The following is a 25,021-nucleotide window of genomic DNA, read 5'->3' as shown; positions in this document are numbered from 1 at the left end:
CTCCTTTTAGTATGATATGTTACATTTTGCTGTATTAATTTGTGTATGTCCATCATCCATTTGTATGATATGTTATGAATTACGTTGTTGTGGCTAATGTTAGCTAGGTGGCTAATGTTAACGTTAGTTAGCTGGCTAACGTTAGCTAGGCTAGGGGTTAAGGTTTAGGGTTAAGGTTAGGGTTAGGGGAAAGTTAGCTAACATGCTAAGTAGTTGAAAAGTAGCAAAAAAGTAGTAAATAGTTGAAAAGTTGCTTAAATGCTAAAGTTGTCGGTGATGAGATTCGAACACGCAACCTTTGGGTTCCTAGATGTTCACGTAATAAGCCTACCTATCTACCCTGACCAACCACCCTCCTTTTGTTTTTACCTCTTTTCTTTTTTACATTAACCATACCAAATGTAACTTATCAGACTAATTTGAATGTTCCGGATTTATGTTTACTATGGCGGCATGAACTGAACAGGGAAACTCTGGACTCTGAGTTGAGTTGAACTGGGCTGCTTAGTGTTATGACCACTGACAACTTGCTGACATAAAAGCCGCTGGCATGCATTCAGTTAGCCCTTCTCCCTGGCTGAATACAGTTACTTTACCCATGGAGCACATCAAACAATGTCAGAAATCCAGACCTTTCAGGTAGCCAGCTCCACCTGCCAAGATAAAAAAGCCCCTTGGATGATGTCAACGCAGAAATGACAGATGACAACAAGATAACCAGCATATTTGAGTTTCTCTTTTGAGGAATGAACAGAGAGGATGTTAGCTATGCTGTTGGAATGCCAGGTGCCGTGTCTATTCCTGACTACAAGGCCACTGTGGGAATATAATTAAATATAACACTTTCATAGACCTCTATCTATCTGGGTATGTCCAAACCTGCATCAGTGACCTCACTGCCTGGCCTGATGTCAGAGCCCTCTGCCTAGGCATGTGTTACGTGCCTTTGGTCACACGCGCACACACGCACGGACGCGCGCACACACACACACACACACACACACAGACAAGACGTGAGTCTGGATGGGCATGGCGTGTCAGGGAGAGAATAACTCTCCTATCTGAGGCTACCTGGAGAGCATTTCTGGAACAGCTTTATCTGCCACATCTTGGTGCTGAACTGCAGCTGCCAGTGAATAGCTGAGTTAGGGTGGCAACAACCTCGCCCAGTAGTGCAACAATGGTGGAGGTGCCGCATTGAAATAAAACTTTCAACATATAATAAATAGAAATGTTATCATTCTAAATATTTGAAATATACAATTTCTCTAAAAGTCATTGACTTATGAGTGGTAGATGAAATGTATAGGAAGGAAAATATAATTGTATAGTTGGTATACTGCAGACCTACGGAGATAGAGAGGTAAGTACAGATTGTAGTACATCTTTCCTTTCTCGTCAGTATAATGACATTGTGCACAGTAGAGGGAACTTCTAAAGCCTAGACATAATGTTCATTAAACATCTCCTGTATATGGCAGCGGTAGGGTAGATAAGGGTTAGTACGGTATGCACTGCACATCTGAAGTGCACTTTGTTGACCCATAATAAACTCAGTTGAACTCCTCACTGCTGTCATCTACAGGCCAAAAGGGGAAAATACATTACAATTGCATGACAAGCAGTGAAGGAAATGAGATAATCTCTCACTCCCTCTCTCTTTTCTCTCTGACATAGTTCTTAAATTGTTTCATGTTGTTTTTCCTGATCTTTGTTGCCTAGCGACGTCTTTACTGTGAGCCGTGGCTGCACGGCAGGGGGGCGGAGCTGGTAGATGAGAGGCTTGGAGGCTTGTCACGCACGCACGCATGCTCACGCGCACACATGCACACACATAGCCTTCCACCTGTGCTATCACCACCAGAGAGCTGACAAGTGTACAACGTGTCTGAATCAAAGAGACCAGAAAGGAGTCGGTGTTCTTTACCACAGAACAAACATGATGTGCAGGGGATTTTCCCAGGCTGAACAGAACATACTTTTAACTCATCCATGTGGACTCTCATCACAGGCTAAGTTAGGGAATGAGTTGAGACTTGATGACACAGGGGGTCTGTAATTACCCATCCAGGTGTCTTTGCCAAAGCATTTGAACCCTGACCTCTGATACCTACACCACTCATAATTACACTGAACCTCACTATGGTTCACCATCTTTACCTGCCAAGCCTGAGACACATCATGTGTTACGTATTATGTACAAATTATTTACTCTGTGTCTTATAGTGGTGTTAGTAACACACAGCTCGTTAGGCGATGCTGAACCCCATCTGTGACTTAGCTCCCTCTGCTGGAGATGACTCAGTACATCTGGAGAGAGAATACCTGCAGAGACAAGTGCTAATAGACTTACTGAAAGGCAGGAAAGCAGACAGACAAACAAATAGTCTGGAGTTGTTCCCATGAGTGATTATAACTGGCTGTAGTGTGTAGACCCTGAGGAATAGAAACCTGCATCCTCAACCAGGGCCAAGCAGCTGGTCTTTTCCCTTTAATTCATACAATGTTTAATTAATGTTTTGCTACTTTTGATTGTCTACAGTCCACACTCTTGGTATTTGTAATTTAATGGTGCATATCATTTGTGATTAGCAATGTTTCCAAGCCCTGCAGTGCTCTAAAATCTTGACTTCATTAGGGAAAATGCTGGTGTGTACAATATACAGTTGAAGTCGGAAGTTTACATACAGTAAACAGCCAAATATATTTAAACTCAGTTTCTCACAATTCTTGACATTTAATCCTTGTAAAAATTCCCTGTCTTAGGTCAGTTAGGATCACCACTTTATTTTAAGAATGTGAAATGTCAGAATAATAGTAGAGAGAATGATTTATTTCAGCTTTTGGGTCAGAATTTTACATACACTCAATTAGTATTTGGTAGCATTGCCTTTTAAATTGTTTAACTTGTGTCAAACGTTTCGGGTAGCCTTCCACAAGCTCCCACAATAAGTTGGGTGAATCTTGGCATATTCCTCCTGATAGAGCTGGTGTAACTGAGTCAGGTTTGTAGGCCTCCTTGCTCGCCTCCTTGCTCGCACACGCTTTCAGTTCTGCACACATTTTCTATACGATTGAGATCAGGGCTTTGTGATGGCCACTCCAATACCTTGACTTTGTTGTCCTTAAGCCATTTTGCCACAACTTTGGAAGAATACTTGGGGTCATTGTCCATTTGGAAGACCCATTTGCGACCAAGCTTTAACTTCCTGACTGATGTCTTGAGATGTTGCTTCAATATATCCACATAATTTTCCTTATGAAGCCATCTATTTTGTGAAGTGCACCAGTCCCTCCTGCAGCAAAGCACCCGCACAACATGAATTCTCCCACCCTGGTGCTTCACGGTTGGGATGGTGTTCTTCGGTTCCAAGCATCCCCCTTTTTCCTCCAAACATAACGATGGTCATTATGGCCAAACAGTTTATTTTTGTTTCATCAGACCAGAGGACATTTCTCCAAAAAGTACCATCTTTGTCCCCATGTGCAGTTGCAAACCGTAGTCAAACCGTAACCATAGCTTTTTTATGGCGGTTTTGGAGCCGTGGCTTCTTCCTTGCTGAGCAGCCTTTCAGGTTATGTTGATATAGGACTCGTTTTACTGTGGCTATAGATACTTTTGTACCTGTTTCCTCCAGCATCTTCACAATGTCCTTTGCTGTTGTTCTGGATTGATTTGCATTTTTCGCACCAAAGTGTGCTCATCTCTAGGAAGCAGAACGTGTCTCTTTCCTGAGCGGTATGACGGCTGCGTGGTCCCATGGTGTTTATACTTGCGTACTATTGTTTGTACAGATAAACGTGGTACCTTCAGGCGTGTGTAAATTGCTCCCAAAGATAAACCAGACTTGTGGAGGTCTACAATTTTTTTGTGGAGGTCTTTGATGATTTATTTTGATTTTCCCATGATGTCAAACAAAGAGGCACTGAGTTTGAAGGTAGGCCTTGAAATACATCCACAGGTACACCTCCGATTGACTAAAAGGATGTCAATTAGCCTATCAGAAGCTTCTAAAGCCATTACATAATTTTCTGGAATTTTCCAAGCTGTTTAAAGGCACAGTCAACTTAGTGTATGTAAACTTCTGACCCACTGGAATTGTGATACAGTGAATTATAAGTGAAATAATCTGTCTGTAAACAATTGTAGGAAAAATTACTTGAGTCATGCACAAAGTAGATGTCCTAACCGACTTGCCAAAACTATCGTTTGAAAAACGAGTTTTAATGACTCCAACCTAAGTGTATGTAAACTTCCAACTTCAACTGTACATACTTACACACAAGCAGAGGCACACATGATGCTTTAGAAGGTGATCTAAGGTGTAGATCAATAGCTAGCATTAAGAGAGCCCACTCCACACCATATATGTACCTATCTTGAGTAGGAAAGTTCAACACTAACGACAACAAAAAATAGTATGTTTACCAACACTCATATCCAAAGAACTTTCTGAAACTTTCAAATGGTTTCTTTTTTATTTACACTAAATAAACAAAAGTATGTATCCCCTTCAAATTAGTGGATTCTGCTATTTCAGCCATACCCGTTGCTGACAGGTGCAATCTCCATCGACAAACCGTCATAGAGTGCCACCTTTCCAACAGGTCAGTTCGTCAAATTTCTGCCCTGCTAGAACTTCCCTGGTTAACTGTAAGTGCTGTTATTGTGAAGTGGAAACGTCTAGGAGCAACAACGGCTCAGCCGCAAAGTGGTAGGCCACACAAGCTCACAGAATGGGGCCGCAGAGTGCTGAAGTGCCTAGCGCGTAAAAATCGTCTGTCTTCGGTTGCAACACTCACTACTAAGTTCCAAACATCCAGTGGAAACACGATCTCTGGAGTGATGAATCACGCTTCACCATCAGGCAGTCCGAAGGACGAATCTGGGTTTGGCGGAMGCCAGGAGAACGCCACCTGCCCAAATGCATAGTGCCAACTGTAAAGTTTGATGGAGGAGGAATAATGGTCTGGGGCTGTTTGTCATGGTTCGGGCTAGGCCCCTTAGTTCCAGTGAAGGGAAATCTTAACACTACAGCATACAATGACATTCTAGACGATGCTGTGCTTCCAACAATGCCCCTGTGCACAAAGTGAGGTCCATACAGAAATGGTTTGTCGAGATCGGTGTGGAAGAACATGACCATCCTGCACAGAGCCCTGACCTCAACCTCATTTAACATCTTTGGGATGAATTGGAACGCCGAATGCGAGCCAGGCCTAATCGCCCGACCGCACTAATGCTCTTGTGGCTGAATGGATACAAGTTCTCGCAGCAATGTTCCAACATGTAGTGGAAAGCCTTTCCAGAAAAATGGAGGCTGTTATAACAGCAAAGCGGGTCTAACCCCATATTAATGCCCATGATTTTGGAATGAGATGGTGGATGAGCAGGTATCCACATACTTTTGCTAATGTAGTATATGTACTGAATCTCTAAAGATGCTTCAGATATTCTGTAGTGTAGTGGCAGCAGTATAAAAGCTGTTGAGTTGGGTTGTTGCACGAACAGGTGCAGTCTGGGGCCTGAGTCTGGTTCTAGGCCCTGCAGGGCAGGTAAGCAGTGTCAGGCAGCGACCGACCGGCGTCTCCTCTCCTCGGACTGTACAGATTTGACAGGAACAGGAAGAGATGCAGACGATAAAGCCCCTGCTGTGTTTGAAGCTGTTCAGCTCAGAGCCCACAAAGACACAGTCACACAGGGCTACAACCATCACCCCCCTGTGCCTCGCACACAAAGGCATACCCCCTCTCCTCAGTCAGACCAGACCAGGCCAGGCTAGAAGGAAACATCAAGGCGGCAAGGCAAAGCTTGCAGTGGTTTGGTTTGGAGGGTCAGTGGTTCCATTTTTGCCATTCTCTCTCTCTCTCTCTCCGTTTGTTTATAGTCTATGTCTCTGACAGGAGAGAGCTGATCAGAGGMCTCCTCACCTCATACAGTCCTATTTGGGTTTTAGAGACAAGGTTTCACTGGAGGAAAGGAGTCAGTTCAGTCAGTTCAATGTCTCTGCTTTACAAGASCCAGTTGATTAATTAGTTCCCTTTGGCTTATCGTTTTGAGTGACAGTTGCCGTGGGCAGGGTTATGGAGGTCAGGTATTGAGCATGAGCTCTCCTTGTCCGGAGCCCCACTCTCCGAACCCTGTCTCTCCGCTGGAGTGGGGCGGGTTGTCTAAGGAGAGGCCCCGCCTCTTCCCAAACACTTGCTCCTGCAGCTCGATGATGTCAATGCGAATGTCGGCCATCATGACCAGGAGGAAGTCAAAGGAGCCGGGAGGTCCCTGGCGAAAGATAAGGAGGCTTTAATATCTCTGTCCACACATCAGTCAATTAGATTTCAACCTGTAAGGCATGTTGCATGCTTTAGGGTGGATTTATTGTATGCTTGGAATCTGATACTACATAGAATAGATCAACAAGATGACAATGATGATAATGCATTTAAAAATACTTCAAAGCCTAGCTGGCAAATATAGAAAGCAGACTCACTGGTAGACCTCTGGGACCAGGAGTTCCCCTGTCACCCTAAAGAGAAAAAAACATCCAGAAACGTCCAGTTACATACTTCCAACGTTCACACAGGCTTCTATAAGAGTCGGAGTAGGGTGAAAAGTGTTGCTGTTAGTGTTCCAGTTAWCAGCTTTGAAAAGTTTACAGGATAGTTTAAACACATACAGTACACACACACGCATGTACTAAACACTCACAGACACATGGATAGACTGTTATACTGACCTTCAGTCCATCTCTGCCTGGTGCGCCAGGAGGTCCCTGTTGGAAAAAGGAGAGACAGAAATATGGTTTTAAATGTTTTTAGCGGGAGCTACAGCTCCTCTCATGCAACATTTATTGTAATGATGTATCTCTGCAGCTATGGATGTGTTGAGGTCTGCTTGGACTAATAGACCCAACAGCATGTTATCGGGGAAGCAATAATAAGATTACCACAGCTCCTCTGCGACCCCTCTTGATGTACTCCAGGTCAGGCTCGGGGCCCATAGGGCCCATGTCTCCCCGTGGCCCCTGGGGGCCGGTCAGGCCTCTCTCTCCAGGCTTTCCCTTCTCCCCCGGCACTCCTGAGTGGCCTGAGATCCAAGAATAAAGGGATGTAAGAGGAACCAAGGAGATAACCTGCGGAATGTCAGCCAACAAACAGCTGACATAGGCAGTAAACAGAGAGATACAGAGAGAGAGAGAAAGATTGAGTTAGAAAGATTCAGAGAAAGAGCAGACAACTCTTACCTGGGACCCCACGGGATCCTGGAGAGCCAGGAGGACTAGGGAGGGCGGTGGTGTCAGGACCTTTCCCCAACCTCCCAGCAGACGGCTTATCACTGCCGTTAGCCAGGCCAGGAGACAACACCTATACACACACAGGTACACACACAGGTAGTATAGTACAACAACATGTCTCACTGTAGTCGGAATTTGGTCAGACTTCCATTGTGAGACATCAAGTCTGGCGAGGCTAGTTTACAGTTAGTGTATCTCTGGTTAGTGTATCTCTGTGTTTGTATGGAACACCAGTGTAAGTAAGATGTGCAGTAGTTAGTGTTGTGATGTAGATGTACCTGGTTAGGTGACTGAGTGCTGCCCAGCCTCAGTTTGAGCTGCAGCAGGCTGTTCCTCATGTTTACAAAGTCCTGACAGGTGAGGGAGCAGGAGCCAGCACTCATCAGGGTGTCAGACTTCCCTGACGAGCTCACTGATAGAAAGACACAGAGACAAAGAGACTCTCAGAGAGACAGGCTTGTCACAGAGTAAGTAACACAACAGAATAAGTAACACAAAAACAAAGTCTAGTAGTCTATGTTCACCCTCTCAAACACATATACAGTACTGTACCCTCAGGCTGAAGACACACAGGAAGGTACTAGTGAGCTAAGCCCAGAGGTAGTGTAGCTGCGGTAGCCAGCCTCATGTAGACAGTAGGAGTAAAGTATAGTAGTATACTCAACACCCACGGTTGTGACTGGGTATACAGGAGTGCTTGTCCGGTGCCAGGATGTAACCCCTGCGACAGCGACACAGGAAGCTGCCCACGGTGTTCTCGCAGTCGTGATCACAGACACTGCCGTCGGACTCCACACACTCATCGATGTCTGTGGTGTGGGAGACACAACACCAGCTGTTACTTTACACCTGATTAAGGCTGCATTTAGGCTGCTCTAATCAGAGAGAGGGAGAAAGAGCGGTTGCTCTGATGCAGGATGTTAAATTAAGATTTATACAAAAGAAGACTGATTGGCTGATAAACAGGCTGATAAAAAGCTGATTGGCAGATAAACAGGTAGTGGACTTACCTAAACAGTAGGTCTGGTGTTTGCGATGCCTCTCTCGATCAAAGCGGTATCCGGGGTAACAGGTGCAGACAACCCGTCCAAAGTTGTCGGTGCACTGCTGTTCACAGGGGGAGCCAGAACACACATCCACATCTGGAGCAGAGAGAGGAGGGATTGGTTCCTCAATAGGGACATGCACAGATAGGATCTTACATGCAAAGCTAACAGCTCAATAATAATAATAATTATTGGATGTCCAATAATATTCCTCAAGGGTATTCCTGTGTAATGTTGCCCTCTATTGGTCATGGTGTATCATTGTACAGGATTGCCAATTTATGGAATGACATGCTATTTCACTTTTGAAACAATTTGCAGTTCAGTAATGGGTTAATTTGGCGTTGTAATGTGCATTCTGTCTGTGTACAGGTGCCCAGGTGTAATTACAGGCACTGAGTAAAGTATCTGACTTGGGGTGAGTAGAACTGCTGTATTTTTTAAACCTACTTTCAGGTATGCACTGGCCCATCACGAACCTGAAGCCCTCACAGCATTTCCTCCTGTGGATAAACACACAGACAGACAGTAGCATGAGCCAATAATTCATTTCCCAGCTGCTGTATCCTTCCCTTCACATACTGAACGGATCTACACAGCCACTAAATGTGAAACACCAGAGATACTGTATACAATGACGAGATGGTCTTGTCTCCACCCTAAGAATGGGAGTCGTAGTCCCAAAGGCGGGAAGGCAGGCAGTCTGCTTTTCTCTCTGCTTATCAGTCTGCTAATCGTGGACAGATTTTGACAGGAGTAAACCCTCTCGCTTCGCCTCTTCCTCTCTGGTAACACACAGCCTGTCAATTGTCTTTAGGACCAAAGCTCCTCATTAGCACCAGATCCCTTACCTCCATCCCCACTTCCTAGCAGCACTAGCCTAGATGGTCAAGAGACAGCTGAACAAAGAGCATCATCCTCACACACAGCAAACCAAAACACCACATGTTACAGGCATTAGGGATGGAACTGCGGAATATTAAACAATGGAAAGGGATATTGGAACACTCATAGAATCACAGAACCCAAATAACACAGACCTTAGACGAGGAGGGGACGCACGCATGCACGCATGCACGCACACACGCAACTCCTGCCCCGAAAACWGCACGCTCTTGATGGAGGGAATTTAGCATGGTACCTCACTGAAGGTCCCTCAAGACGACAACTTGCTTTTATTCTTCTCCAACCTCCATGCAACATAACCCTAAATCACTCCTCTAAGACCCTCCCCCACTCCCTCTTCTGAATGATAAATAACTTACAAAACTATGYGCCTGGCCAGGGCCTGATTAAAGCCACATGACGGACTGGAGCTTTAATCTGTGGCTCATAGCTGTGTTGTGTTGTGATGGAGAGAGCTGGGGATGGGATGGGACAGTACTGGGGGGCTGCTAGGGGGCTCTGGCCAGGGGCCTGAAGGACATCTCTCTCCGGGCCTGCCACCTCCTGTCCCTCCAGTCAGTGTGCCAGCAGAGGAGAGGGCCAGGCTGGGCTAATGGACAGCAGATGTGGGCCCTGTCTGTCTGTCTGTCTGTCTGTCTGTCTGGGCTGAAGATGTACAGCCAGCAAGGGGAGGCTATGGTTGGCAGCCTCTGGTCTCTCTGAGTGTCCACTCACAACATCAACACACAACCTCTGCTCTCAGTGTCCACTGCTCTACTCCAAACATCAACAGACTACCTGTCAGTCACACAGAGACCTGACCCCACACTGCCCCTGATCTGATCTGGGACCTGCAAAAAAAAGAAAGAAAGCCTTTTGTGAGCTAACTTGACTCCCCCTCCCCCCCCTTTTCTAGCTCTGACTTTGCTGATAGCTACTTTATTGAGGAGAAATGTACTTACTATGAATGAGATACGTGGTTGTCCCACCTAGCTATCTTAAGATGAATGTACTAACTGTAAGTTGCTCTGGATAAGAGCGTCTACTAAATGACTAAAATGTCAAATGAAATGCTAGAGGTGTCTCTGATTGATAATACATGCTCTTCAGTGGTCTGTATAAACTGCTCAAGTTATTAGTTACACAGTGTGATGACCTGTCTGTTGATGTTTGGGAATGTAGGGGTCTCTGTTGATTAACACTATTCTCGGATCTAAAAGGGAAAAGACCAAATCACTAAAGCTACATCACTGTCCTCCACAGTGAGATGACCGCTTCTCATGCTCCCCCCGCGTGCATGTGTGCATGTGTGCGTGTGTGTGTGCGTGCGTGTGTGTGTGTCTGAGGCCCAGAGCAGTCAGTAATTGGGTGCATCTTGTTCATGTCAGGAAACAAGGGCAGGGGTTATTAGTGAGAGTGATGTGTGACACTGACAGGACTGTTAAACACAGCCTTGAGGAGGAGAGCTCCCAGGCCAGTCTCTTCCTTCAGTTCTCTGCACTCTTCACAATACAGACAAACATCAAGGTCAGGTGACTAACAAGGTTAGCAGAGTACACTCTTAGAAAAAAAAGGTGCTATCTAGAACCTTAAAGAGTTTTCTGCTGTCCCCGTAGGAGAACCCTTCGAACCCTTTTTGGTTTCATGTAGAACCCTTCCAACAGAGGGTTCTACCTGGAACCAAAAAGTGCTCTACCTGGAACCAAAAAGGGTTATCCTATGGGGACTGCCGAAGAACCCTTTTGGGACACTTTTTTCTAAGAGAGTATCTTTCTCTACACCCAGATTATCAACACTGATGGTCGGATTCTATGGTATTTTCTTGCCCATTCGATTCTTCTGTGTTTCTACATTCTGCATCAACATGCCCTTTACAAGCATGTTGTCTGATTAAGTTTCTTCAGAAGATGAGTGGAGTCCCTGTGTCACCCTGATGGTATTCCTGCTGTTAGACACTGCTTCTCTTGATGCTCCACACTCTAACATAGTGCCTACAGACCCACAAGGTCTGTCTGACCATGCAAGTCACCCAGCTACGAGTCCGTCTTAGGAGTACCATTCCTGGACATCCCTGTCCCTGTGCTCCCCCTGGTCCTCCTTTGTGCTGGTGGTGACCCAGTGACTACCTGTAGAGAGAGGAACGTACCGAGAGCCCACACAGGCTCTACACTACACGGCTGCTGCCAAAAACAGCACAGAGACGCTGGAGGAATAGCAAGACAGGATCCAGAGTACAGGCCAGAGCAGGATCACTTTACACTCCAGATTATGTACTTTAGCAAGGTTCTCCCTCCAGGGAGGAGAGCTCAATGTTATTGTTTTCCATCCAGGCTGGCGTGATTTATTTGTGCGTTCGCGGCAGGAATGCGCTACAAAGACTGGATATTCATTATAGACTCCCCCAAGAATGCACTACAAAGACTGGATATTCATTATAGACCCCCCCAACTGTCTGCAGCCTGGACAGACAGCACTGAGGTTACACAGAGACAGCAGAGCAGAGACCAATCTGGAAGGATGCTTTCCATAAACCAGACTTAAGTCACTATGTATTATCAGTTCCACTCACTCAGTACAGGATTGCTCCCTGGACCTCAGATAGTTTTCCTGTTATCGATATGGGGAAGATAGCGAAGAGGGACAATAGTATCATTAGGTGTCTTGTGACGCAACGTTATGTATCATATTTACTCTATCAACTCCCAAACTCATCAGAGAGAGAGGGAAGATGACTTAAGGGGGTTGTTATGGCGATGGAGGAGGAAACGCAGCGAGTAGGAAATGAGACAGGGAGATGTTGACAAGTCGAGGAGAGGAGGAGGATGGAGGGAGAGAGAGAGAGAAGGAGAGAAAGAAAGAGAGATGTAGCTTTTGTGTCATTTGTGCTTGATGGTCCTTCATGTGGTGCTCTGTGAGTCAGAAACACAGGATGTGGACCTCGGTGGTCACGGACCCCTCGACACTTCAGGACAGGAGAGACAGTGTCTGTGTGTGTTTCTGCTCTTACATATCTGTCATATTGATGTCTTTGTGTGGGTGTGTGTGTGTGCTGTGTGCTTTGCAGTTTTTGAATTAATGTTATCCTGTTTATAAGTCTGCCTCTCTATGTATGGATGATAGTCTGTCTCCGTCTTTGTGTTTAAATAAAAGCGTCAGTCCTGTGTGTATAATCGATTAGGGTGTTAGTTTTAAGAGGGTCTATTGTTTTCTCTGTGTTTCCTCATACAGCAGGGTGTTAGGCTGTTATATAAAGGTGTGTGTGGGTATGTACGGGTGTTAGTGTATAAGTGTTTTGTTCTTGTGCCGTGTGAGTATACACGTGAAGGTGTTAGTGTGCTGAGATGTGAGCACGTCCTCTCTCTGTTTATTTATTCTGTCAGCACACMTCCAGCCTGCGGTCTCTCTGGGGACACATCAGAGTGGGGCAGGCTGTTAGTCAGACAGTGGATGCTTTCACTGAGAGCACAGGAGGTCTGCACCACTTCCACAAGCACAGCCACGTTACAGTTCCCAAACAGCACCAACACTCCTCTGTCACCTCTAACCCACCGCCTACCGCTTCTGTCTTCACAGGTCCTCACTCCATCACCAATGCCTGTTCTAAAATACCAACAACCTATCTCTATTCCCACGGCTGACCTGGTGAAACATCAACCATAATGGCTGGAACCGTGCTAGGAAGGACAATGTGAAAATAATATATCAGAGCCAGCCCAGCACAGTATGGTTCGTGTCTGCACGGTAGTGTGAAAAGGGTAAAACACCCCTCATAAAGCCATAGCCAGTTAATGTTGGGCCAGAGAGTGACACAAATCCTCCCCTCTCTCGCCCCCTATCCCTCTCTGTCACTCTCCCTCTCTCCTTCTCTTTTATGACGCCTCTCATTACAGGCCCTAAAGCTCCCAGGTCTATTCCCAGTGCCAGCGCCTACCCTCGGTTCCCCCCAGGCAATATGAAGGGCCGCTGGCCTCTGTGGCCCTGGGGTCAAGCCAGGGCCGTGTGTCACCCCAGGAATGTGCCATCTCTGACCCTTCTGAGCTTCACAACCTCTCAACGACAGACAGACATGTGACCTGGCCTGGAGCCTTACCTGACGACAGAGAGAGAGGAAGAACGGGAGGGAGGGAGGGAGGGGGGAGAGGGTGTGGAGGAAGAGAGAGAGAGGGAAAGGGAGGGAAAGGAAGAAACAGGGGTAAAGGGAGATAGAGGGAGAGTGACAGCAAGAGAAAGAATGGACCCTATGAGGACAACAAAGGGCCTAAGAGAGAGATGAGGTCCAGATTACAGGTAATGTAGTGAGAGCAGCCAGTAACTGAGAAGGGAGTCTAAAGCCAAACGAATGATCAAATCAAATCAAACTTTATTTGTCACATGCGCCGAATATAACAAGATATAACAGACTTTACTGTGAAATGCTTACTTACAAGCCCTTAACCAACAGTGCAGTTCAAGAAGAAGAAAATATTTACCAAGTACTTTTTAATAAAAAGTAACACAATGATGGATCTGTCTTAATGACGTGTCTGTGAGTGCTCTACTGCCAGGGAAGGAAACCAGGCTACAGACTGGTATATTTTAAGGATTCTACACTGAGATCACACAAAAGTCCTTAACCAGGGCTTAAGTTAATGGACTGATAAGACATGAAAGTCTTCCAGAACCTTCCAGGAGTCAGAGGGACTGTAACTCCTCAACTTTACCACTGCAAACTTCCTTTATTTCATCTCTCCTTTTTCATTCCTGCATCCCCCCCTTTTCCAATTCTGTGATATAAAAACATTTACTGTCTATACAGTACACAGCTGCTTCTCTGTGCTGTACTTCAAACAACATGCTGACGATGCCATTACAGACTTTAATCACCTAGTGGAACAGTAATGAATAACAGGCATTGTGTTTGTACAGAGCGCTGTTCAGGTGAATGTTAATTTGAAAAATATGTACAATGATTACTTGATATTTACTGTGGTCCAACAATAATACCGATCTACACAAATGATTAGAACTTACCATTAAAGACAGGAAGTGAACCTCAGGCCTTGTAAAAAAGCGTTTTGTGAGAAACAGAGAAATGGATAATATTTCCCCAGTAATGAAACAGTATTGCGGCAGTACTCAGAACAGTGTTGCATTGCTAAGAGAGACACTTATGTCAACTTCAAGTGTGAGACAACTTAAACAGTTTCATTTTCCCACAGCTTGATTGCCATTCAAAACACACTGAGGAAGAAATGCCAAATATAAAAAGTATACTAGTTAGAATAGGACACCCCATGGAATTCTTAGATGTAATGTAAACAATGTGTGATAGATCCCAGTTTCACTATGTGTTTAGGGTGAATGAGCTGTCCTGATGTACTCTTGTCAAGAGAAGACATGTCTCTGTGAACCTTTTATAACCTAAGCTTGTACCATTGGGTGGAAGTGGTGAGATATTTCTCTCATCATTCCGTGGCTAACGTGCTGGTTGCTGTGGTGTAGTGAGTCTGATGAGGCCTTGGCTGAAGATAGTAACCCTGTCAGAACCTTAGTGGAGCACAGTGTGGGGTTCAGACCTGACTGGATATATACAGTGGGGAGAACAAGTATTGGATACACTGTCGATTTTGCAGGTTTTCCTACTTACAAAGCATGTAGAGGTCTGTAATTTCTATCATAGGTACACTTCAACTGTGAGAGACGGAATCTAAAACAAACATCCAGAAAATCACATTGTATGATTTTTAAGTAATTCATTTGCATTCTATTGCATGACATAAGTATTTGAACACCTACCAACCAGTAAGAATTCCGGCTCTCACAGACCTGTTAGTTTTTCTTTAAGAAGCCCTCCTGTTCTCACTCATTACCTGTATTAACTGCACCTGTTTGAACTCGTTACTGTATAAAAGACACCTGTCCACACACTCAATCAAACAGACTCAACCTCTCCACAATGGCCAAGACCAAGAGCTGTGTAAGGACATCAGGGCTAAAATTGTAGACCTGCACAAGGCTGGGATGGGCTACAGGACAATAGGCAAGCAGCTTGGTGAGAAGGCAACAACTGTTGGCGCAATTATTAGAAAATGGAAGAAGTTCAAGATGACGGTCAATCACCCTCGGTCTGGGGCTCCATGCAAGATCTCACTCGTGGGGCATCAATGATCATGAGGAAGGTGAGGGATCAGCCCAGAACTACACGGCAGGACCTGGTCAATGACCTGAAGAGAGCTGGGACCACAGTCTCAAAGAACAACCATTAGTAACACTACGCCGTCATGGATTAAAATCCTGCAGCGCACGCAAGGTCCCCCTGCTCAGGCCAGCGCATGTCCAGGCCCGTCTGAAGTTTGCCAATGACCATCTGGATGATCCAGAGGAGGAATGGGAGAAGGTCATGTGGTCTGATGAGACAAAATATAGCTTTTTGGTCTAAACTCCACTCGCCGTTTTTGGAGGAAGAAGAAGGATGAGTAACCCAAGAACACCATCCCAACCGTGAAGCATGGAGGTGGAAACATCATTCTTTGGGATGCTTTTCTGCAAAGGGGCCAGGACGACTGCACCGTATTGAGGGGAGGATGGATGGGGCCATGTATCGCGAGATCTTGGCCAACAACCTCCTTCCCTCAGTAAGAGCATTGAAGATGGGTCGTGGTGGGTCTTCCAGCATGACAACCGACCCGAAACCACAGCCAGGGCAACTAAGGAGTGGCTCCGTAAGAAGCATCTCAAGGTCCTGGAGTGGCCTAGCCAGTCTCCAGACATGAACCCAATAGAAAATCTTTGGAGGGAGCTGAAAGTCCGTATTGCCCAGCGACAGCCCGAAACCTGAGGATCTGGAGAAGGTCTGTATGGAGGAGTGGGCAAAATCCCTGCTGCAGTGTGCAAACTAGTCAGAACTACAGGAAACGTATGGTCTCCGTAATTGCAAACAAAGGTTTACAAATATTAAGTTCTGCTTTTCTGATGTATCAAATACTTATGTCAGGCAATAAATGCAAATTAATTACTTAAAAATCATACAATGTGATTTTCTGGATTTTTGTTTTAGATTCCGTTTCTCACAGTTGAAGTGTAACCTATGATAAAAAATTACAGACCTCTACATGCTTTGTAAGTAGGAAAACCTGCAAATCGGCAGTGTATCAAATACTTGTTCTCCCACTGTATATATATACACATACACACACACACACATCTGGTCCTCGTTCTGCTTTTGGAGCCTGTTTGCTCCGGACCTAAATCACTTCGTCTCTGCCTATTCTTCACTATGTGTTTCCTGACATGACTCGTTTTAGCACCTAAACTCTCAGTTGATTGTTGATCACCTTAGTGTCAGTGAATTGACTGTGATTGACTGACAGACAGGGCTTACCAGGGTAGGTATGATGTATGTGTTATAGTCACATGTTTTATGGCTTGTAAGGGGAGACCTCTCAGTGCCCTGGACAGCGAATCACAGGGGGGCTTAGTAGAGTTCAGCTCTGCACCCCAGCCACACACACGCACACGCACACACACACACACACACACACACATTTGTGGACGTTGCAGGCCTGCTTCCTCTAACCTGCTTTAATGATAAAACCAGAGCACAAAAGAGAGACAGGACTGTGAGAGTTGGTTCAGTATGTTCTGATTCTCTCCGCCCCCTCTCTCCTTTCTTGCTCTCCTTTCTCCTCCTCGCTCCTGTGCTGCCTCCCTCTTTATTCTTCCATGGTGAGCTCAGGGGCCGTGGATAGGATGGTTTCCAGTCCTGACAGCAGGCAGCCACGTGTACTACAATATATATTGTTAGAGAGAGCGAGAGAGAGAGAGAGAGAGAGAGAGAGAGAGAGAGAGAGAGAGAGAGAGAGAGAGAGGAGAGAGAGAGGAGAGAGAGAGAGAGAGAGAGAGAGAGGAGAGAGAGAGGAGAGAGAGAGAGAGAGAGAGAGAGAGAGAGAGAGAGAGAGAGAGAGAGAGAGAGAGAGAGAGAGAGAGAGAGAGAGAGAGAGAGAGTGGTACACCACTTCACTGGACTACGGGGCACCATTGCAGCGAAATCAGAGGTTCATAAAAGCAGAGCTCTGACCTATAGAGCTTCCCGCCCTTGTGATTTCCCCTTCCTGGTTCTTTTATATACACCTTGATGTGGTTTTTTCCAGGCAAGCCTTGGAAAACCTTTTTCCCTCCTCATCTCCTCCTTCTCTCTCATCCTGTCCCCTTGAATGCGTGTCACCTTGTTACAGCTGGCCCACCATGGCCTGTCGACATGTAGGGACTGTAGGGGGAGCAGAGCGGTGAGGGATTGAGTTATGGAGAAACAGAGGGAACACTACAGAGGTGAGAACCAAGGCTAATGCAGTAACACTCAGGAGGTAGTAGCTACGTAGTACATACTGCATGCACTCCAGGCATCTCCTGCACTATCAGCTGTCAGAGCTAGGCACATGCATACACGCAAACTCAACTGACACACACATTATCACTCACTACGTACTCTTTAACACCAGGGAGGACACACACATTATCACTCACTATGTACTCTTTTACACCAGGGAGGACACACACATTATCACTCACTATGTACTCTTTAACACCAGGGAGGACACACACATTATCACTCACTATGTACTCTTTAACACCAGGGAGGACACACACATTGCACTCAGAGAAAGAGGAAAGGAGAGGAGACGAGGGGAATGCAGCCAGTGTGAGTAGCCTGAGTGTTGTTCACCCTGGCCTGGAGGTCCCAGCCAGACTCTCCATCTCTCTGCTCAGTTATCTCAGGGTTTAATGGCTGAAACTCTACACATCTCTCCGAGGGACAATGACACCCGAAACCCTCTCCCTGGCGTCATTATCAGCCCCCATCCCTGAGGAGGGAGTCATGTGTGAGGAGGCCTGAGCCTGGACTCTCTCTCCCTGTCAAATCTTCAGCCTTCCAAACGAAGGCAAAGTCACAGTTAAAAGAGAAAAGCTGTGTCGTGTGGACGGGCAGATTGTGACCAGGCATGGAGCGGAGTCTGTCTTACTAATGAACACAGACCGCTTGAAAGCCAAGAGGTTGACACACAGGGGAAAGGGGATGCTCAGACTTGGCATTTCAAATCAAATCAAATTGTATTTGTCACATACACATGGTTAGCAGATGTTAATGCAAGTGTAGCGAAATGCTTGTGCTTTTAGTTCCGACAATGCAGTAATATCCAACGAGTAATCTAACCTAACAATTTCACAACAACTACATCATACACACAAGTGTAAAGGAATGAATAAGAATATGTACATACATTTTTTTATGAATGAGTGATGGTATAGAATAGCATAGGCAAGATGCAGTAGATGGTATAGAGTACAGTATATATATATATGAGATGAGTAATGTAGGGTATGTAAACATTAAATGAAGTGGCATTGTTTAAAGTGGCTAGTGATACATTTATTACATAAATTTTTCCATTATTAAAGTGGCTGGAGTTGAGTCAGTATGTTGGCAGCAGCCACTCAATGTTAGTGATGGCTGTTTAACAGTCTGATGGCCTTGAGATAGAAGCTGTTTTTCAGTCTCTCGGTCCCTGCTTTGATGCACCTGTACTGACCTCGCCTTCTGAATGATACAGGCAGTGGCTCGGGTGGTTGTTGTCCTTGATGATCTTTTTGGCCTTCCTGTGACATCGGGTGGTGTAGGTGTCCTGGAGGTCAAGTAGTTTGCCCCCGGTGATGCATTGTGCAGACCTCACTACGCTCTGGAGAGCCTTACGGTTATGGGCGGAGCAGTTGCTGTACCAGGCGGTGATACAGCCCGACAGGATGCTCTCGATTGTGCATCTGTAAAAGTTTGTGAGTGTTTTTGGTGATAAGCCGATTTTCTTCAGCCTCCTGAGGTTGAAGAGGCGCTGCTGCGCCTTCTTCACCACGCTGTCTGTGTGGGTGGACCATTTCAGTTTGTCCGTGATGTATACGCCGACGAACTTAAAACTTTCTACCCTCTCCACTACTGTCCCGTCGATGTGGATAGGGGTGTGCTCCCTCTGCTGTTTCCTGAAGTCCACGATCATCTCCTTTGTTTTGTTGACGTTGAGTGTGAGGTTATTTTCCTGACACCACACTCCGAGGGCCCTCACCTCCTTCCTGTAGGCCGTCTCGTCGTTGTTGGTAATCAAGCCTACCACTGTAGTGTTGTCTGAAACTTGATGATTGAGTTGGAGGCGTGCATGGCCACGCAGTCGTGGGTGAAACAGGGAGTACAGGAGATGGCTGAGAACCCGCACTTGTGGGGCCCCAGTGTTGAGGATCAGCGGGGTGGAGATGTTGTTACCTACCCTCACCTGGGGGCAGCCCGTAGGAAGTCAGGACCCAGTTGCACAGGGGGGGTCGAGACCTAGGGTCTCGAGCTGATGACGAGTTTGGAGGGTACTATGGTGTTAAATGCTGAGCTGTAGTCGATGAACAGCATTCTCACATAGGTATTCCTCTTGTCCAGATGGGTTAGGGCAGTGTGGCAGTGGTGATTGCGTCGTCTGTGGACCTATTGGGGCGGTAAGCAAATTGGAGTGGGTCTAGGTGTCAGTAGTGTGGAGGTATATGGTCTTGACTAGTCTCTCAAAGCACTTCATGATGAGGAAGTGAGTGCTACGGGGCGGTAGTCATTTAGCTCAGTTACCTTTTAGCTTTCTTGGGAACAGGAACAATGGTGGCCTCTTGAAGCATGTTGGGAACAGCCAGACTGGGATAGGATTGATTGAATATGTCCGTAAACACATAGCCAGCTGGTCTGCGCATCGCTCTGAGGACGTGGCTGGGGATGCCGCCTGGGCTGCAGCCTTGCGACGGGTTGACACGTTTAAATGTTTTACTCACGTCGGCTGCAGTGAAGGAGAGCCACAGGTTTTGGTAGTGGGGCCGGGTCAGTGGCACTGTATTGTCCTCAAAGCGAGCAAACGAAATTGTTTAGTCTGTCTGGGAGCAAGACATCCTGGTCTGCGACGGGGCTGGTTTTCCTTTTATAGTCTGTGATTGACTGTAGACCCTGCCACATACCTCTCGTGTCTGAGCCGTTGAATTGCGATCTACTTTGTCTCTCTACTGACGCTTGCTTCTTTGATTGCCTTGCGGAGGGAATAGCTACCTGTTTGTATGGTCATGTTTCCGGTCACCTTGCCCTGATTAAAAGCATGGTTCGCGCTCAGTTTTGCGGCGAATGCTGCCATCAATCCACGGTTTCTGGTTTGGGAATGTTTTAATAGACGCTGTGGGTACGACATGCCGATGCACTTGCTAATAAACCCGCTCACCAAATCAGCGTATTCATCAATGTTGTAGTTCGACGCAGTGCGGAACATATCCAGTCCACGTGATCGAAGCAATCTTGAAGCGTGGATCGATTGGTCGGACCAGCCGTTGGACAGACTGAGCGCGGGAGCTGCCTGTTTTAGTTTCTGTCTATAGGCTGGGAGCAACAAAATGGAGTAGTGGTCAGCTTTTCGAAAGGAGGGCGGGGGAGGGCCTTATATGCGTCGCGAAGTTAGAATAACAATGATCTAGGGTTTTGCCAGCCCTGGTTGCGCAATCGATATGCTGATAGAATTAGGGAGCCTTGTTTTCAGATTAGCCTTATTAAAATCCCAGCTACAATACTGCGCCTCAGGATATGTGGTTCATGTTTACATAGAGTCAAATGAAGTTCTTTCAGGGCCGTCCGATGTGTCTGCTTGGGGGGGAATATACACGACTGTGATTATGATCGAAGAGAATTATCTTGGTAGATAATGCGGTTGGCATTTGATTTGTGAGGAATTCTAAGTCGGTGAACAGAAGGACTTGAGTTCCTGTATGTTGTTATGATCACACAGCGTCTCGTTAATCATAGGCATACACCCCGCCCTTCTTCTTCCCAGAAAGATGTTGTGTTGCTGTCCGCGCGATGCGTGAAGAAACCAGCTGCTTGTACCGACTCCGATAGCGTGTCTCGAGTGAGCCATGTTTCCGTGAAACAAAGAACGTTATAGGCTCTGATGTCTCTCTGGAAGCAACCTTGCTCGGATTTCGTCTACCTTGTTGTCAAGAGACTGGACATTGGCGAGTAGTATCTCGGGATGCGGTGCACGATGTGCCCGTCTACGGAGCCTGACCAGAAGACCGCTCCGTCTGCCCTTCTACGGCGTCGTTGTTTTGGTTGCCGGCTGGGATCGGTCCATTGTCCAGGGTGGTGGGCAAAACAGAGGATCCGCTTCGGGAAAGTCGTATTCTGGTCGTAATGATGGTGAGTTGCTCTTCTATATCCAATAGTTCTCGACTGTATGTAATAAAACCTAAGATTACCTGGGGTAACAATGTAAGAAATAACCATAAAAAAGCAAAATACTGCATAGTTTCCTAGGAACGCGAAGCGAGGTGGCCATCTCTGTCGGCGCTGACGTCACAACAGTTCACTTCAGAGTATCCCACTCAGCCCAGACATGACAAGATGGATGGGACATTTAGAAAAAACTGTCATGTTCATAAGTGATTCAAGACAGAAATGATCATATCATGTTCACCAGAAGAAACATTTCACTGGATGCCAATGCAGCCCAAAGCCGTTTTGACAAATTCGGTAGATATGTCTGGAAGCAAACTAGAGAACATTAACAGTAACCACATTGTCATCCACAGTTTCTATGTGAGTAAAGTCATACCGTATAGAAAAAAATCTCAGGAAGTGGAAACATTAAGTTTTGGTAGCAATTTTATAAATGCGGACAGATAATTTGTTCATTCGACATGTTGGGATCTTTTTGTGTCTGTAAAATGTATTTGCGAGAAATGGAGGTGAAAACGCTTGGTGCAAATACTGATATAATAACCATCATATCGAAGTAACTTGGAGTCACATGATGATATGGTGTGTGGTCCAATGTAGTTTATTAGGCTACGAGGAATAAGTTTGATGAACTTCACAGGTTGATGAAAGTCCACTGTGATGAGCTTGATGCTCCTTTCCAATAAATATTGATGGTCTTATTCTGGTGATATTATGATCTTTGATTGACTGTCGTTTGACAACAAAAATTCTCCCTCTCATCAATAACAATCTCATTATGTAGACTAATAAGCTACCCAGTACCCGCACAGCCTAGCTGCACTGTATCTGCGAGCTGTTGGCTAGAGCGTATGTGCCAAGACCAGAGTAATGCACATTTGCTATTTAACGCAACAGTTTTGTGACAAAACAATGGGTAAAGTTGAAAATGTGATGGAAACACATTGAACTTTAGATTTTATTTGGTATATGAAAATTAACCTGACCACATGTTCTGACGTGAGTGAGTGGAGTGTGAGTGTGAGTGTGAGTGTGAGTGTGAGTGTGTGTGTGGTGTGTGTGTGTGTGTGTGTGTGTTGTTGTTGTCTACATTCCGTATGGTAGATGGGATTTTTTTTGGGAACGAACACCCTATTTCCGTCTCTTCACTATATCGGCATCGAACACATCGCCCTCTAGGAGAGTGGGTGACCTTGACAATGATTGTTAAAATGAGGGGCCATCTGGATTTCATTTAAAGGGCCTCGCTCCCTTAGTCAACATAGAGTTTGATCTGAAGCCATTCCCTGTGATTGTGTTTTTTGTTTATCATTGTAAATAAAGTGTTTGTAGGCCTATATGATGTAGCTAATTTGTATCTATGATCGTATGTTATCCATTCATGCTTTTTTATATGTTTTAATTGATATTTCAAAATTGACCAAAATGAAATCATGCCACACCCGGCCATCATTACAGACACCGTGTGTGTTGTTTTTGAAACTTATCAATTAGTTGAACCCGCAGTGTTTGTCATTAAACCCTGATGTAGACAGCTTGGCTTCCGAAACGTTTGCTATTAAATTATTGCATCTGAGCTCCTAGAGCAGCGTTCCACAACGTGGGTCCTGGGAACTCAAGGGGTGCACGTTTTGGTTTTGCCATAGCACTCCACAGCTGATTCAAATGATCAAAGCTTGATGATTAGTTGATTATTGAATCAGCTGTGTAGTGCTGAGGCTAAACAATGTGCACCCCTTGGGGTCCAGAGGACATGTTTTGGAAAGCCTGTCTGGAGTGTGCGGCTCTCATTTTCTATTTAAAGGATGGGACACTCTTACCTGAGACGGTGCCATCCGTGCCCTTGCTGTAATACAGGGGTACTCCACTGTCACTACCTGTTTTCCGGACACTCCTCCCTTTACAAGCCACGAGAAAGGAGACAAGAAGGATAAGTGTATTGGTAACAATGTTGTTACTATAGTAATAGGAGTGGTATTAAAGAGAAAGTCACTCAATTAAATTGGCAGTTATTTCATAATGGAAATTCCCTTTCAAAGCAGTTCCCAAGCATTATGGCTACTGTAGTACATCATGCTACAATACATAATCACAATTCTATGGCAGAAACTATTGTATGTGAAGCAGTAAGAACATTTCAAAATGAAAGTAATAAAGAAAACTGATTGTGCCATGCAGTGGCCAGCATATGATTGCAAGAGAAACGTTTGTTAAATAACCCTGCAAAGAGGTGCATTTGTCATCAGGCTTTGGATGATTTAAAGCAGGTGTGTAGTGCTAATGCAAAAACAAAAATGTGCACCCCCTCTGGGTCGCCAGGACCACGATTAAGAAACACAATAACTCGTTTGAAAATACAGATGTCTGTCACAAAGACATTTTCTTGGAAAAGTAAAGTAAAATAATATCATGAAATCGTTTACAACTGGAAAGCTGAACTAAGAGGTAATAGCACATAATTCAATTATCATTTCTGAGCAAAATTAGATGCTCCAAAGATCTTCTGGTCTATATTTTGCCCACTTCATTCAAACTATTGTATGTAGGCTATGAACTGCCTCTCCCTGGTCCAGACCTCTCTATGTGCACATGAATAACCTATGTCACGTTATGGGCAGAATTTACAGTTGGCATTGAGTGATTCCGATAACTACTCCTCTATATTTGCGTGATCTCATTCAATATTCCAATCACATCACAACCGCCTTTTACTTGCGGACGCACGGATCATTGGGTAGGTAGGCATGATGAGTTGAGCAACGTGGTGGTCTTTCTTTGACTGATTGTCAACGTTTTTCACAATCAAAGTATTGTTTTTATTGTTTCTCACACATCACACATAAATATTAAATGCAGTTACTTTTCGGTCTAAATAGCACACTCATCACCATGTCCAACCGGATAGCAAGTTACCGGACAGTTTTATAGAACACTGACGAACCCTCTCTGGATCAAGTGGGGAAATACATCATATTATTGAGATTATCCCTACCAATCCTTCATTTGAATGTGCATGCACTTTTCGTAAGCTTTGATCAGGTGTCCTATATTTTATTTAATTTTCTGATAGGAAATAACAGACTGATATCTACCACGTTCCCTCCCAAATGCGCGGACTACCAACTTACCCTGAAGTGAGCACTGCAAATCTTGTTTTTATTAAAGAACTGGCACCACAATCCCAAATAAAAACAACGCAGATGGCACCAAATGGTAAGAGTGTTGCAGCGCAAAGCTGACCCATGTCCATGGCGAGCTCCGTGACAGCCTTGTTTATATTTTCTTGATGCCTCGAAAACGAAGACTGTGCACTACTGCAAAACAGCTATATGTTTTAATTTATCAATGTCGCACATGAACTGATTTTAAGCTAACAGAAATCATAATTATACTCAGAGGTCAAACACGTGAGACCCTGCACATTAATTACTACACTCAAATCTTCCTCSCGGCACTGTCGCGGCACTGAGTCCTGTCCCAACTGTTGCGCACTGAATCAGACCCCCTCGAGCGAGTTTATAGACATGCGC

The 25,021-nt window shown here is 45.4% G+C and overlaps 1 protein-coding gene across 1 annotated transcript; it reads right to left on the bottom strand.

Annotated features, from left to right (window-relative positions):
• Window positions 1-2,549: 2,549 nt before the first annotated feature.
• On the bottom strand, window positions 2,550-24,961 carry LOC111969578 (collagen and calcium-binding EGF domain-containing protein 1-like). The gene is given in 13 exon segments (XM_023995753.2): window positions 2,550-6,280; window positions 6,489-6,524; window positions 6,735-6,770; window positions 6,945-7,084; window positions 7,242-7,362; window positions 7,571-7,704; window positions 7,964-8,101; window positions 8,303-8,434; window positions 8,789-8,841; window positions 17,597-17,605; window positions 23,319-23,370; window positions 23,373-23,389; window positions 24,620-24,961. Coding segments are annotated over 13 exon segments (1,179 nt in total). The 5' UTR covers window positions 24,742-24,961; the 3' UTR covers window positions 2,550-6,091.
• Window positions 24,962-25,021: the final 60 nt, after the last annotated feature.

The sequence above is a fragment of the Salvelinus sp. IW2-2015 genome, linkage group LG10, assembly GCF_002910315.2.
Source record: "Salvelinus sp. IW2-2015 linkage group LG10, ASM291031v2, whole genome shotgun sequence".
NCBI lineage: Eukaryota > Metazoa > Chordata > Actinopteri > Salmoniformes > Salmonidae > Salvelinus > Salvelinus sp. IW2-2015.
Note: the sequence above shows the minus strand (reverse complement) of the source record. Positions and strands in the feature narration are given on the sequence as shown.